The 14,059-nt window shown below is 49.3% G+C and overlaps 5 protein-coding genes across 5 annotated transcripts; 1 reads left to right on the top strand and 4 right to left on the bottom strand.

Moving 5' to 3' along the window:
* Positions 1-199: 199 nt before the first annotated feature.
* Positions 200-2,255, bottom strand: TrAtP1_001955 (uncharacterized protein; the record flags this gene model as incomplete). Its single annotated transcript, XM_066111234.1, has 8 exons — positions 200-436; positions 495-666; positions 743-954; positions 1,099-1,521; positions 1,617-1,688; positions 1,791-1,876; positions 1,987-2,044; positions 2,103-2,255. 8 exons carry the CDS (start codon positions 2,253-2,255, stop codon positions 200-202), a joined length of 1,413 nt encoding a protein of 470 aa, XP_065967308.1.
* A 2,409-nt stretch (positions 2,256-4,664) lies between these two features.
* Positions 4,665-6,200, top strand: TrAtP1_001954 (uncharacterized protein). The gene is made up of 2 exons (XM_014085689.2): positions 4,665-5,622; positions 5,694-6,200. Exons 1-2 carry the CDS (start codon positions 4,835-4,837, stop codon positions 5,884-5,886), a joined length of 981 nt encoding a protein of 326 aa, XP_013941164.1. The 5' UTR covers positions 4,665-4,834; the 3' UTR covers positions 5,887-6,200.
* Positions 6,201-7,084: 884 nt separating this feature from the next.
* On the bottom strand, positions 7,085-8,180 carry TrAtP1_001953 (uncharacterized protein; the record flags this gene model as incomplete). Its single annotated transcript, XM_014085690.2, has 6 exons — positions 7,085-7,148; positions 7,323-7,570; positions 7,647-7,827; positions 7,917-7,975; positions 8,044-8,076; positions 8,151-8,180. 6 exons carry the CDS (start codon positions 8,178-8,180, stop codon positions 7,085-7,087), a joined length of 615 nt encoding a protein of 204 aa, XP_013941165.1.
* Positions 8,181-8,481: 301 nt separating this feature from the next.
* TrAtP1_001952 (uncharacterized protein) lies at positions 8,482-10,319 on the bottom strand (the record flags this gene model as incomplete). The annotated part of the gene is made up of 7 exons (XM_066111233.1): positions 8,482-8,487; positions 8,721-8,848; positions 9,223-9,235; positions 9,484-9,598; positions 9,699-9,863; positions 9,921-10,125; positions 10,280-10,319. The coding sequence occupies 7 exons, from the start codon at positions 10,317-10,319 to the stop codon at positions 8,482-8,484; spliced, it is 672 nt and encodes a 223-aa protein (XP_065967307.1).
* Positions 10,320-12,264: 1,945 nt separating this feature from the next.
* On the bottom strand, positions 12,265-13,964 carry TrAtP1_001951 (uncharacterized protein). Its single transcript, XM_066111232.1, has 3 exons — positions 13,548-13,964; positions 12,548-13,494; positions 12,265-12,490 (listed from the first exon to the last, which is right to left on the bottom strand). The coding sequence occupies exons 1-3, from the start codon at positions 13,770-13,772 to the stop codon at positions 12,421-12,423; spliced, it is 1,242 nt and encodes a 413-aa protein (XP_065967306.1). The 5' UTR covers positions 13,773-13,964; the 3' UTR covers positions 12,265-12,420.
* Positions 13,965-14,059: the final 95 nt, after the last annotated feature.

Here is a 14,059-nt window from a genome sequence, read left to right as displayed (position 1 = left end):
TTATTTTATCACAGGGATATTGAAATCGTGTGGCCATTATCGTGTTTGTTAGTTCATCATTTACAATTCTAGTTCTCATGCGTGGAAGACCCGCCGAATGGGTCATGATAGAAAATACAAGGCTGATTTAGATTATTGCAATCCCCTTGTATGCGTCTAAGCTAGCTACTCCTCGTACATGTGTTGTCATGGTTGAAGCCTAAAACATGTAGCGGAATGTGACAGCCCTGTCTCCCATCTCTGATAGCTCTTGTGGTGTATAATGAGCCGCCTCTCCATTGGCGAGCTTCTGATCGCGCTTCTTGTTGATGGTGTGGTAGCTAACGATCAAGATGACGCTAGCGACGATGCCTATAGATATGAATCCTAGCTCCAGTCCATGCCCCAGTACGTACCGAGGGGCATCGACCTGACGGTAGAAGTTGGATGCCATGGCCTAGTTGAAAGAAGAATTAGCAATGCGTATACAGAGCATCTCTCGCGTGCCAACTTACCCCTCCAAGATTTCCAACTCCAATTTGAATGGCCATGCCGGCGCTGCGCTTGTAGGACCCGGACAAGTTGTTGCACAACCAGGTGATGTTACCGGGGAATGAAGGGTAAATAGCACAGGCAACAAGGAAGATGCCTCCGTAGACGACTTTGGGATTGGATGAACCGATACACCTGGTCGATGAAATTAGCTTGATATTTTTTCTGGTAATGGTTATAGGGAGCGAAAGCTAGAGAGACGCAGACGTACATGCCATAGCCGAGTATCATCATGAATAAGAATCCAATGATGAAGGGGCTGCGCTTGCCGACTCTATCAGAGAACCATGCGGTGATGACGGCAAGGATGGCCGCAACGACGTAGATGGGCACAGTCATCAACTGGGCAGTGCTCGAGGTATAGTGGAGAGATTTGATAATGCTGGGAAGGAAGAGGGAGATGCCGTAGAGGGGACAGACGATCTACATTGTTCAATTGAAGATGTTAGCACAATGCATATTATACTCAGTGAAGGGCTTGGCATATACGCAAAACGTAGTCAAATTTCAACGGTATACGCACAAGGGGCTGACGTGGAGAAAGGATCAGAGCAGGGATAGACTTACGCTCCAGTAGACAAAGATGTTGACCCAGATTTGCCAATCTGTAAATGCCTGCCAAACGTACTTCCATTTAAACTCTTCGGCCTGCGCGACTTGGGCCTGATTGGCCGTGCCATCAGCCAATAGCTGGACTTGACCTTGGTACTTGAGCCGATGGATGACAAAAGCACGTTCTTCTTCGGTGAGAAACGTGGCCGTCTCGGGAAAATCGAACAGAAAGAAAAAGGCCGAGGCGGCAACAAGCACGGTTGCAATTCCTTCGAGGATGAAGATCCAACGCCATCCAGCAAGGCCGCCGACGCCGTCCATTTTGCTGATACCAAAGGCGAGAAGGCCGCTAAAGGCGCCGGCTACAGACGCGGCGGAGAAGAAGAGTGCTTGGCGAAACTGGATCTCATGACGGCAATACCATAAGGTAAGGTAGTACTACATGAAGACGTGTGTCAGCTCAGAAAGACGAAAACGAAATGATCTTGTGCGCTGTAGGCAATGAAGAGAAGCCGAAAGACAAGAGGACATACAGCAACTCCTGGAAACAAACCGGCTTCTGTTACTCCTAGGAATAACCGAGCCACTACCAGGCCTTGGAAACTCTGGACAAGGCCCATGAGTGTCATTACAACCCCCCAACAAACCATTATCAATGGCAGCCACCGGCTGGGGCGCAGCTTTTTTAGCAGCAGATTGCTAGGAACCTCAAAGGCTGCGTAGGTGAAAAAGAAGACGGTAAGACACCAGTTGTACTGGCCCGGCGTCATGTTGAGGTCTTCTTGAAGGCCTTCTATCTTGGCATTGCCAATATTGCCCCCCTGAGCGTAACGAGTTAGATGGGACATGTTGAATCACAATGGGAGAAGAGAATGTGAGCCGCGCTGGAGAAGGAATACTTACGATCGAGGAACGAAAGGAGATATAGCGCTGCGAGCATGGGAATGAGTCTCATGTCCATCTACACAAGTTCTGAGTCAGCTTGATGTCTGATGCCGGGGGTAATGGAAGATGGGTACCTTGCGCAAGACCTTCTTCTCGTCAACATCAACAAACGACCCGATAGCACGGTCAGATCCCGTTTCTACTCCCGAGGTCTCGAGATCATTCTTTGCCACATTTTGAAGCTGCTCAACCTCGACTTTTTCAGAGGTAGGGTTGTTGGCTTCCATTGCGCGTCGCGCGTCCAGGTGTAACCCTGAAGACTAAACAGGAAAAATAAAAAAGGGAAAAGAAGGATGCGAATGCTCTTCTTGGTCAAGAACGCAGATGTTGCCTTTTTTTGCGGACAAAAAGTTGGAGAAAGAGAATAGAAGACGAAAAGTGGTGGTAGGTAGTAAGAAGGGTTACATCCGAAGGAAGATAACGAGGCCTTGTCTCAGATGAGGGGGGGGAAGATGGAAGATAAATGGCCAGAGTAGCACCTGTACAAGACCGCAAAGAGAAGATTCCGGTCAAGGGCCCATGCTTTTCGAGCATACACTTGTGCTGCGTTGTTGCCGTGGCTCTCCTTGCTGCATTCTGCCGTGGTCATGAATGGCGATGCTTGTGGCTCGCATGTACTTGCACTAGCAGCAAGCTGGGGGAGGGTCTCGCTACTCTGGGGAGAGACCCACGGTGATGCGTTTCTATTCACAATCTTCTCCACAGGATGGGCAGGTTAGTACGGATGGAGAAGGATGGAGAAGTAGGTATGATTACTTGACCTTGAGTGGAGCGATACAATCCTGGCTCGCCTGGCACATGGGGTCGGTATTTGCTCAACGGTTTGCAGTCTGCTGGCGTCAAGCTTCTTGCTTGATCTTTGTTCAGAGGAGCGACTGTCTTCCTCCTGCTTTTTGGAGCCGACCAGAGCCGGGAATAGCTTATCAACCGGGAATTGTAGGGCCAATAGGCAGCACGTAAACGATGCCGATCGTCTCTCCAAGTCTGGGGTTCGCAGCTATAGGGCTAGTTAGTACAGCCTCAAGAGTAGGATATCAAGAAACTACCGGTGGAATGACTAGCTAGTCCAGCAACTGACTCGTAACCAAAGAGAAATTGGGCGCACAGAAGGGTATGCTAGCGATGGCCAGAGAATTGAGCCGACGGCATGACGAATAAGAAGCACACAAGATTAGCCGTGGGCTGGGGGAGGCAGAGGACGAGACAATGCGATAAACCATCTCCCCATCTTCCCCATCTTCCCCACACGAGAAGCTGGCCCATCACATGGCGTGAGCAAAGAGCATCTTGGTTCTAAATTCAATCTAGGCCGCCCCCAATTCAGGGCAGTGGATTGGCTTTCTGGCGCCCCTCCCTGTGATTTGCGGGGTAAGAGCTGGACGCGCCTTACTTACTCGTGGTGATGATGCTACTGCTAATGAAGCCACAGACAGCCTCTGGACACTACTGACATGGCAAGTTCCGTCCAGATCTCGGCTATGGCTGCTGCGATTGCGCTGCTACTTCCTGCTTCGTGCTCCAAAAATGGAAAGACGACAATTTCCCCGCATGTCGGCACGAAAAGAAGCGAGCGTGTCTTGTTCTCGCCCCTTCCTGTAGATAGAGAGAGATGTGATAGGCAAGCTGATGATGACGTGCGCCAGGCTCGGCAATTCGGCCAATGGCCAATGAGGGGCGGTATCTGCGTGACCGTCTCTTTTGAGGCTCCTTCCGATGCAGGAGATGGTTCAACCGGTTTGCCGAGCAGGGGAGTATATGTGGAAGCATCAGATGGCAGTTGCTCAATTTGTAGTATTTCTTACCTCAAAAACAGCTGCAGCAGTACCTAGATACTGCCATGTGGTATCTTCTTTGAGATTGATCAGTCTTATCTGTTGATCTGGAGCATTGCGATTGTATGCATCCCGTAGATGCCTGGATTGATTTGGATAGTTTGCTCCGGAGTTGGGCTCAAGTAGCAGAATGAATGATTCAAGAAAATCAAACAGCCACATCTGGACATTCGGGAGTAGCCGACCTAGAAAAACCAAGTAGTCGAGACACCACCAAACCAAGTATTGCCACGATGTTCTCGTCCCTCTTCTTGGGCAAAATCTCTCAATCCGCCTATCAAAGGCCATCGTGCATGGCCTCAAAGCTGTTCCTGCTTCCAGGAGACGAACAGCACAGGCGGGCTGCGTCGATGGATGCAGTGTAACAGAGAAGCGAAGCCAGGGCCAATTACAGCGCATCTTGGATGGTCTGAACCTCTACAGGGCCCATTTAGTGTTTCCAGAGACAAGCCCAGGCACCAAATGCGCTGGACTCGCTTAAGAGCATGCAGCTTGGTAAGAAAGAGCAGACCTGTGCTTACTCTTTTCTACTCGTGTACTTCGTTCAGCGCATGCCAAGGTGCCTTGTCGAGAAACCGATACAAGCCAAACTTCACCATCGCCTCATCCTCACTTACACCGCACAGCCAATCTCTGCCGAGCCGATGCTGCTTTTAAACTCGCAATAACGTTTGTGGCGGGCGGCACGCCAAAGCGGAAAATACAAGATTGCTAGCACTAGCGCCGATGCAAACGCGAAGCGTCTTGCCCCACCTTGATAAAAAATGGGAGCAGCCTTAGTAGGCGCGATAAGAGCCATTGGAGATTTTTTTTTCCCAATCTTATCAGTAGTAGTTTGAGCATCGCAATCTAGCAAAACTACGCAGATTTCTGGCTGCTTATTCCTGTCCAAGCCGCACAACCATAGACAGCGAATTCTTTCTGCAGTTTCATTTACTCTTGACTTCCAAAAGAACAGCAAAACTCACATCACAATGAAGTCCAAGCGAGCCACCGCCGCCTCAACCGAGGACTCAAATCCCGTCGACGTGTCTCTGGACAAGAAGCGCAAGCGCACCGACGACGATGCCGCATCATCGAGCAGCTTGAAGAAGCACAAGGAGGACATTAAGGAGAAGAGAGAAAAGAAGAAGGAGAAGAAGGAGAAGAAGAGAGAGGCAAAGGAAGACAGAGAGGCGAAGAAGCCCAAAAAGGACAAGTCCAAGTACAACAACAAGACCCGAAAAGAAAAAAAGGACGAGCGCAAGAACATCCAGGATCTCCCTGAAGACATGGACACCGATGAAAGCAGCGAGGGTGGTGCGCAGAATGCTGAGCCTGTCGTGACCCAGCCCGAAGCCAAGACAAACGGCGATGCAAAGGAGGGGAAGAAGGACAAGAAGGACAAGAAAGAGAAGAAGGAGAAGAAGAAGGCTGAAAAAGCCCAGTCTCAGCCTGAAGCCTCAGCCTCCAAGGACGCACCACAAGGCGGAGATGCCATCGACCTCGACGCCTCCACAGCAACCAAGCCGGGCCGCAACATTGTCTTTGTCGGCAACCTGCCTTACACTGCCACCGCCGCAACCATCACGGCGCACTTTGCCTCCCTGAAGCCGGTTGCCGTGCGCTGCTTGACCAAGAAGGAAGACCCCAAGATGTGCCGAGGCATTGCCTTTGTCGAGTTCGCATCGCCCGCGCATCAGAGGACCTGCCTGGACAAGTTCCACCACTCCATGTTTGAGGATGGCGTCTCCGAACCGAGAAGAATCAATGTCGAGTTGACGTAAGTCTTGGCCGCAATGAAGCGTGTAATCTTACCAAAAAGGAGAAAATGCTGACAGTTACGCCTTACAGTGCCGGAGGTGGTGGAAAGAGCGAAGGCCGCCAGGGCAAGATCATGGAGAAGAACAAGAAACTCGACGAGAACCGAGCCAAGCGCATCGAAAAGGAGAAGGTTGCCAAGGTCGAAAATCAGGGCAATGGAGGAAACGCGCGAATGGACATTCACCCTAGCCGTCTTGCCCGTCTCTCTGGTTTCGAAAATTAATGGAAATTGGTTCTTGCTGAAATCAATTTTAGACACTACCCTTAGCCCGGCCATTTGTTCTCCAGGCGTTTTTCTTATGCGTTTATTCCTCCTTTTTTTTTGTTTTCTTTCTTTTCTTATGTTGGGATTTGATCATATAAATTTGTCTTGCTGTCAATAATCTCTTTACTTTGTTGATTCCGTCCTTTTGCCTGCATGTGCAGGAAGAAATCGGGCAGACGTCAAGCAACCTAGACACAACATATTTGTGGAGAATCTGTCATTGATATATATGCTAGATTTTAAACACATTGGGAAGGGGGGGGGGGGGGGATGGGAATTATTTTTTGCATACCATAAACATCTGGATATAGGATATAACATGCAGAGTGGACAGGAGACAGAAAACAAAATTAGCAAGAAGAGAGATACCCCTCAATAGAATTGGACGGAGTTTAATCTTCACATACATGACGCTCCTCATGCTTGAATAATTCGTCAAAGTCATCTTCAAACACCAGCATTACTCGTATCAGCACAATGTTTTATGCACATGCCGTCTACCCATGCTAGAGCAGACCAACAGGAAAGGATTCAAGACAATTTAAAGGGGCGAAAAGAAAGGCTTTTAAGATTGCGTTTTCAAGTCTATGGAGAGAATGACAGATGGAATGCAGACAGAAACAATCGTCAAAAAATTACCAGACGCCATTGGGGTTTGTACTGTTTTTTCTTTGCTCTTTTTCTTTTCTTCTCTTGCTGCTTTTCATCTTCCAGCTTCTAGAACCATCAAGATGGCATCAGAATCGTCGCCGTCCTGTTAACAAATGTCATTTTCTGGCTTGCTGCAAACTCTATCAACAGTACCGAGAAAATGGGGGGAATCTCAAGACACAGGACAGCCATGTTCATTAAAAAAACACAAAAACAAAGAAAAAAGAAATCTCCTTTTTAGAGCCCCGGTCCTCTTCTCCATCCTCGTAATCTGCTCCTCCATCCTCCATTAAATGCACTTTCTCCGTCTAAATTCATCGAAACATGGCCCAGTGAGGAAGCTTCTGTAATGCACACCATTCTAGGTGACTCAAAAAGAAAAAAAGATTCGTGAGGCGGCGGCGGCGGCTCGAGATTGTAAATCGTTCGTTGGAAACAAATGCTAAGACGTCTTCGCTGCACGAGATGCTAAAGATGGCAAACGAACTGACATCGTAGATTCATTTTAAAGGATGGAGCACTTGGACTTCTTGGCCTTGGAGGCCTGAGGGGTGGGGTTGAGGACCGCACTGGAAGGGAGAAGAAGGCAAAGGTTAGCAGCAGTTTAAAAAAAAAATAGGCGAGATAAGAGCAGGTTGTAAGGAGAAATAACAAAGAAAAGACAGAAAAGAAAGGGTGCGAAGAAAGGGTGCAAAGAAAGGGCTCCAAAAAGATACAAAAAGGTTGGGTTGGGCAAGGCTTACCGAATAGCCTCGTCAAAGACACTCTTGAGATTTCGCTGCGTCAGAGCGGAGCACTCAATGTACTTGTAGATAATCTTGTTCGTCTTGTTTACATCCTTGACGTAGTTGAGCACGTTCTCGTATCGGACGGGCTCCATGTGCTGCTTGGTCAGGGCAGCGCGGGTGCCAGGGTCGTCTCGGAGATCGATCTTGGTGCCAACCAGGATGATGGGAGTTCCGGAAGAGTGATGAGTGATCTCAGGAAGCCACTATTCAAAGGGTCAGATGCTTCGATTTTCTCATCCGGACAGCGATGATTCAAAAGAGAGAGAGCGCGGCTCGTACCTTTGCGGCAACGTTGTCGTACGATGGCGGGCTCACGACGGAGAAGCAAATGAGGAAGACATCAGTCTGGGGATAGGACAAGGGCCGGAGTCTGTCATAATCTTCCTGGCCTGCCGTATCCCAAAGTCCCAAACTGATGGGTTTGCCATCCACAATGACGCTAGCAGAGTAGTTGTCAAACCTAACAAGCAATAGTCAACAACAAATTCCCAATCATAGGCATTCTTGCCTTTCTTTTTTTTCTCTTCTGACGCGGAATGAGAGACTGACACTGTCGGGATGTACTCTCCGGGGAACGCATTGGTCGTGTACGAGATGAGCAGACAAGTCTAAAAAAGTCGAAAGTTAGCCGATAAGCACCCAACTGAAGAAACGGGAACTTGAGAATGGTACAAACCTTGCCAACGGCACCGTCACCAGTCACGACGCACTAAAGGAGATAGGAGACGTCAGTAAAAGAAGAAAAAATCAACGGCGGAGGGGAAAAGGAGAAACCGCGGTTACCTTCAACGATTGAACTCCAGCTTGCGCCATTGCGTCCAAAGATTAAGTAGTAGTTTCGATAACAGTTCTGTGATGAATGCTGAATGTTTAGCGACGGCGGTAATGGTATGGTATGATGTCTGATGCGGCGGAGGGGTTGGTTGGAATCGAGAGGCGACAAGTCGGTGGAGGACGGATCGAACGAGGGGCTTTGCGCTTGGTATATAGCGAGTAGAAACAGACAGGAGAGGGACTCAAGACGGCAAAAGGGAGATGGACGAATGGCTGGAGATGAGAAGCGGGAATCGGAGATGGGAGATGGTGATGGCGGCGCCTCGGTCTGGAGAGGGTTTCAAGGCTGCATCAACGTCAGAGGAAACGGGGTTCAGCCGCAGGAGGTGAAGCTGCAAGAGGCCGGGCAATCAAAAGGGCGATGGATATCAAGCAGCTTCGCAGCAGGCAAACGAGGCACCCGCTGGCTAACTCGATCCTGTGCTAGTCCGTGGCTCGGGGCTTGCTACTGTAGGAGCTTGCTAGGAGAGGCTTAGGAGGCAAAGATAGAAAGATACCTGCCACTTGCGTTACACGTACCCTGTTGATTGTTGTATCTGCTAGCGCCACTGGAGCTGGTGGAGACACAATCGAGGGGGAGGCGACGACTTGATAGGCCCCGTCTCTATGGATGAACGCGTTTCGTCTGCAAGGGATTTTGGGGGGGCCTTTTAAGCAGGACAAATCAGATGGCGGCACCTACACGAGATGCAAGGGAAGGCTCGTGAGGCGCTGTGAAATCGGACCAGAGAGTGTGGATGGTGGGAGACGAATCAGAGGCTGTAGATGCAGACGCAGCTTCGAATGGATATAGGAAGAGGACGAGGATGACGAGGATGATGATGTTGATGAAAGCAAACGACGGCAACAAAGAGGGGAAGGGGAAACAGAAACAAGGCTTCCTTGTGCCGTGTAGCTGTGAGACGAGGCGCAAGGAGCCGCCCGCGCCTTGTTTGGGTGGTCAAAGGAGATTTGAAGTGATTTCATTTGATTGCTGATAGAGAGGCAGAAAAGAGAGGGAGAGAGAGATGAGGCGGCTCACCGTCTGATTGGAGCTGGTCGAGCCCAAGGTTGGCTTTGGTTGATTTTAGGCAATCAAGCACTGGGCTGGAAGATGCAAATTCCCGTCTGCCTGACTCTGACTGCTCACTGCTTGCTGCTGGCTCGGTTTGGGTGACAAAAGACGAGGTTCATGCGTGCTGTGGCTGGATGTGGGGGGAAGAGGGAAAGGCGAGGGAGGAGGCGAGGGCCGAAAAAGGCACCAGCCCATGCACGGTACGTACCCTGCTCACTTCTCGCTCACGACAGTCCAGGTCAAGTCGCCTGACCCGAGATGCACGTTTGCAAGGGCAGAGGCCAGGGCCTGTATTGCAGCACTTTTGTGTAAATGGAGGCCCGGCTTTGAGGCTTTGTTCTGCCTGTGCACGGGTGTCATTGACAGCAGAAGAGCTCTAGAAGGACTACCACGAGCTCGACGTTGCTGATTGAAATTCAATTGATGCTACTACAAGTACAGACCACACCAAGAGGTGGCTGGCCTCTGCAACGGGTATCCAATCTGGAACAAGGCCCGTCTGCCTAGTGTCGAAACCGGCCAAGGCGCTCTGTGCCAAACTTGCCATTGAACTCGACCCATTCAACGTCCTGGGCCTAATAATAGGCGGATGGAGATGGAGTTGATTGCTAGTAGTTAGTCCTAGCAGTCAGTAGGATTTGGCAACGGCAGCTTGCCGACAATACGAAGTGCTGTAGCTGCTGACATGCGGGCGAGTGCACAAGGCGGCGACACCGCCATGGCGATGGAGAGCAGCGCTGCATCTTGCCGCTGCTTCTGTCCTCCTTTTCGTCTTGTTAGGGGTGACGGTGCTCTCGAAGACGGCAACCTGCTGCCATGACGGAGTTTGACGGGCGCTGGGAAGCAGCAAGCTTCCGCAATCTCCAGTCACTAGCAAAAGTGCTAGGCGTCTACTGAGTCGTCACAAGATAGCTTCCACTAGTAGACGCTTTGGCAGACAAGGCAAGATGCCCAGGTCTTGACCATTGCGCACGAGCAGCAGCAGCAATATGTTTCCCGCTGTTCTACTAATACTATCCAGTACCTTGCTTGCCCTGTGCGCTTAATCGGCGTGCTAAGCGCATGGTGCAAAGCTTTCGACTCTCGCGCGATATCCACTGCTCTAGACATCACCTGTAACGGCTCTGTTGCCATCTTGAAACAAATCACCACATCCCACCAAACTTTGACGTAGCTTGGCGTTACGCCAGGAAGGGGGGGCCACTCTGCACGTTTCCACTCCAGTAGCCGCTTTCTTCTTTCTTCCTTCCAAATGGGATTCTTTGACATAGAATGTGCGTAGCATGTGCATAGCCAGACTGTGGGAGCGCTTATAACCGCGTAGGCGTTGGCTGTTGATTTTCAAGCCAATGTGCCGCGATTCCATCCGTGAATCTCCACTAGAGGTGTACCACTGGTAGCAGCATCTTAACTGTGCAATCGACTTGGCTCCCCAAAATCTCCTTGTCCACAGCAGAATCTTCTGTTTCAACAGCATTCTTTTCGTAAGGCTCCACGCTCTGCTCCTAGAGGTGGTGGCGGTTGATATGGCGGGCAATGCATTAGCTGCGAGTGCAGAGACACAAGAACAAGTCGTTCATCAACGAAACATCCGGCTCTGTTAAAATGCAGCGGCCTCACCAAAAAAGAAAAAAAGAAAGCCATAGAATTGATTTAAGTGTAGACAAGAGAATATCGCTAGCTAGTAGCTCTATGCGCTTTTGTCGAACAAGGCCATGGTTCTCGATATCAGCCACGGCGGCGTTCTGTTTGCCAAATCTTCCATTAACTTGTGTATCTCTCAACAATCCAGTCTGTTTGAGGTTGTAGGTTATTTCGGCGTGTATATTGTCTCCGATCGTTTGGGTTTTCGGTCTTGTCAAAGCGCATCGTTGCGATGATTGCGATGCAAGCCATGGAGTTGCGGTCCACCTAGTAATCAATAGCATTAGTATTGAGCAAGAGCCTTTGCAAGATAACGAATGCAGCTTGAAAACTTGGAATCAAATCATATAATCCATGTATATATTCAACTTTGGGAGACGGTCGATAAAATTGTTGGCAGAGTATCCTGCTGCAGGCTTCATGTTGGTCAAATCAGTTAAATTTGTAACTTCCATGGATCGGGCAAGTGTTTGGCTTCAATGCTCCGAAAGAAGAGAAACAAAGAAATGCGCAACAAAGAGAATGAAGACAACTCAAGGCAATATTGAATACGGCAAGGCTGAACATGGCGAGGCAGAGTTCAAGACAAGCAGTCTCTGAACCGGAGTCGCAGCAACAATACGGCCGTGGCACCTGCTGTCGGTTGACCCTAGCACACCGCCAATGGCAGAAAGAAACTTCATGTTCCTCTGATACATCATGAATCATCTTGTTTGATTCAAAAAGCAGCCATAATCTATCTATGTTGTCATTTTCCCTTTTCAGTTCGGCAAACCTCGGATGGCGTGGCGTTACTTGGCCATCAACCCTCACATCTCTATTTTGCGAATTATACGCAGCTGCGGCTCGATCTCTGACCATTTTGCGATCAATGGTGCCGACGTTTGACATGCTACTGTATGGCCATTCAATCTATCCTGTGAGTATCACTCATATCTTGACCTAGATACACCAGCTAATTCGTCTCTCAGTCTCTTGCGCCGCCAATATCCATAGTGTCCATACTCTGTGTAGCCAACACGTTTGACGATTATATTCAGCACAACCTGCCATGAACAGATAAGAAACCCGATCAACCCGGATGAAGACTACAACGCTCTACGCCCAAGACAATAATCATGACGATGAAGATGGCAACTCGGTGGAAATCTACATCGCAGGGTAGCACCACGTCTCGGCATTGTTACAGGCCAGTCACTCTTCTGCCAAATTCTGTCCGAAGACTGCCAGCTCATCTACCAGATATTCATCGGGAACGTTAAACAGATGAGCTCTTCTTGATATAAAAAGGAAAGAATCTTTTTTTTTTCTTTTGGTCTAGAACTAACTACTCAAGCAAAAACTATCTACCTAATAGGTAATATCCCAAAATCAATCAATGTTACGATCTGCTCACTTGATGCAATAACCATCCATCTCTTTCAAAACTAGCTGAATTTCAGAAACACACTTTTCCACCCCTAGCCGTACAGGCTGATTTCGAGACCGTACATCTCTGACCGCTTCTTCGGCCCCTTGAACTCAAAGCATCGGTGGCTCGGCCCTGCTGAAAGAGAGCAAGCAAAGGACAAGCCAGAGGCAAGCAAGGAAACTGTGCAAACATCAGCATCAAGAAGATTTCACAGAGAGGAAAAAGGCTAATACTTACACAATGATAACCAATGCCTGGTTTTCCGTCATCTTGATGTAGGCAATCCTAGCGAACCTGTATCCCAGAACGACAGCCACATAGATGGACAAGGGTGGCAGAAAGAAGTGACTCTGGACCAACTCTCGGTATTCATTGCCTTGGAGGAGCCACTTCAAAGGGCTGCGAATCATGAAAACCTGGTTGAGGCGCGCCAGATCCAATTCGCCATACGTGAATCGCTTGTCGATCTGCCTGAGGATCTTGCCGCCAGCGCTGTCGCCGAGCATTCGAGACACAAAATACTTCCAGCCTTCAAAGCTGACATCGTCTGGGATCAAATCTTTCGCCTTTGCAATCTCAAAGTCTCTCTTGGTGCACACCAGCGCAACGTAAGAGAAAGCGAATCCCAAGGCACGCATCCAAATGACGCTGTGGTTGCAAGGTTTGAGTCTGGTGAGTCTGTGGCTGTTATGTAACTGCCCTCCTCTCCGAAAAGCCGTGAACATGTCATGATACTGGCAGTCCTCCGGGCATTCAAGGTATTGATACCAAAATTTGGGTTCAAAAAGATACTTTGGGAGGGGCTTGATAAGAATCTTATCCTTTGAGTAGAGCAAGTGCATATCCATCTTCTCAATGACGGTAATTTCGAGACCAAGAGCTTGTTGGTAGCTGAGAGCGCGTGGTGGTGTGTTCTTCTGACCAAGCATGGGAAAGCAATCAAACACTTTCATCAAGCCATCCACACTGAGATCGTTCGTCAAGAAGTGCTCGACACGCTTTTCTGGAATCCCGACCCACGCTTTGCCGTTTCGAAACGAGGAAGGCAAGAGGCGACGGAGTTCTTCTTCAGTGAGAGGACGATAGCCTGCGTCTCCGGATTTTCGACCAAAAGGCCAACATTCGGGCTCTCCAAGCTCGTCGGTCGGTTTGACGGGAAGAACAAATGATACTCTCTTTGTTCCCTGTTTAATGCGTTAATTCCTTGAACTTTAACTCGAGAGCAACAAGAACTTACCTTGGATTCAGAGGCAGATGAAGGCGCAGACAAGTTTGCCGGTGCCTCCGGGGAGTTTCCATTGTCAGAGCCTGCCACGATGTCCCCAGATGCGTTTGCCACGGGGTGTGAAGGACCATCTGCAGCACTGCTTGTTTCGCACGAGGCAATGTCAATTAGCGGCGGGATATCTTCAGAGGACGCGGGCTCTGATCGAGCCAGAAGCGGCTGGTCTGGACGGTCCATTCTCGGCAGCCGGATGCGCAAAAAAAAGATAAGTAATATGGCGACTGGTAACAGGGAGCTTCTCTACTATTGATCAAATAGGCATAGCTGTAGGCAGAGGCGAGGGAAGCGAGTGTGTAGGGGGGGGGGCTCGCAAGAACTATGAAGAAAGGATTCTTGAAAATCTGCAAAGAAAGACCTTTACAAGATTCGCAAAGGAAAGAAGCCTACACGATATATAAAAGAGAGAGAGAGAGACTTTGGAACAGTTGGAGTATATATAATAAAACGAAAGCTATCCAAGCACA

Source organism: Trichoderma atroviride, chromosome 1 (assembly GCF_020647795.1).
Source record: "Trichoderma atroviride chromosome 1, complete sequence".
NCBI lineage: Eukaryota > Fungi > Ascomycota > Sordariomycetes > Hypocreales > Hypocreaceae > Trichoderma > Trichoderma atroviride.
Note: the sequence above shows the minus strand (reverse complement) of the source record. Positions and strands in the feature narration are given on the sequence as shown.

Excerpts from the sequence above, each read along its gene's own strand:
- TrAtP1_001954 (XM_014085689.2), top strand. The coding sequence starts at position 4,835 with ATGAAGTCCAAGCGAGCCACCGCCGCCTCAACCGAGGACTCAAATCCC. Across the intron at positions 5,623-5,693 it reads AGAATCAATGTCGAGTTGAC|TGCCGGAGGTGGTGGAAAGA; the intron begins GTAAGTCTTGGC and ends TACGCCTTACAG.
- TrAtP1_001951 (XM_066111232.1), bottom strand. The coding sequence starts at position 13,772 with ATGGACCGTCCAGACCAGCCGCTTCTGGCTCGATCAGAGCCCGCGTCC. Across the intron at positions 13,495-13,547 it reads CATCTGCCTCTGAATCCAAG|GGAACAAAGAGAGTATCATT; the intron begins GTAAGTTCTTGT and ends CGCATTAAACAG. Across the intron at positions 12,491-12,547 it reads CAGGCATTGGTTATCATTGT|TTTCCTTGCTTGCCTCTGGC; the intron begins GTAAGTATTAGC and ends ATGTTTGCACAG.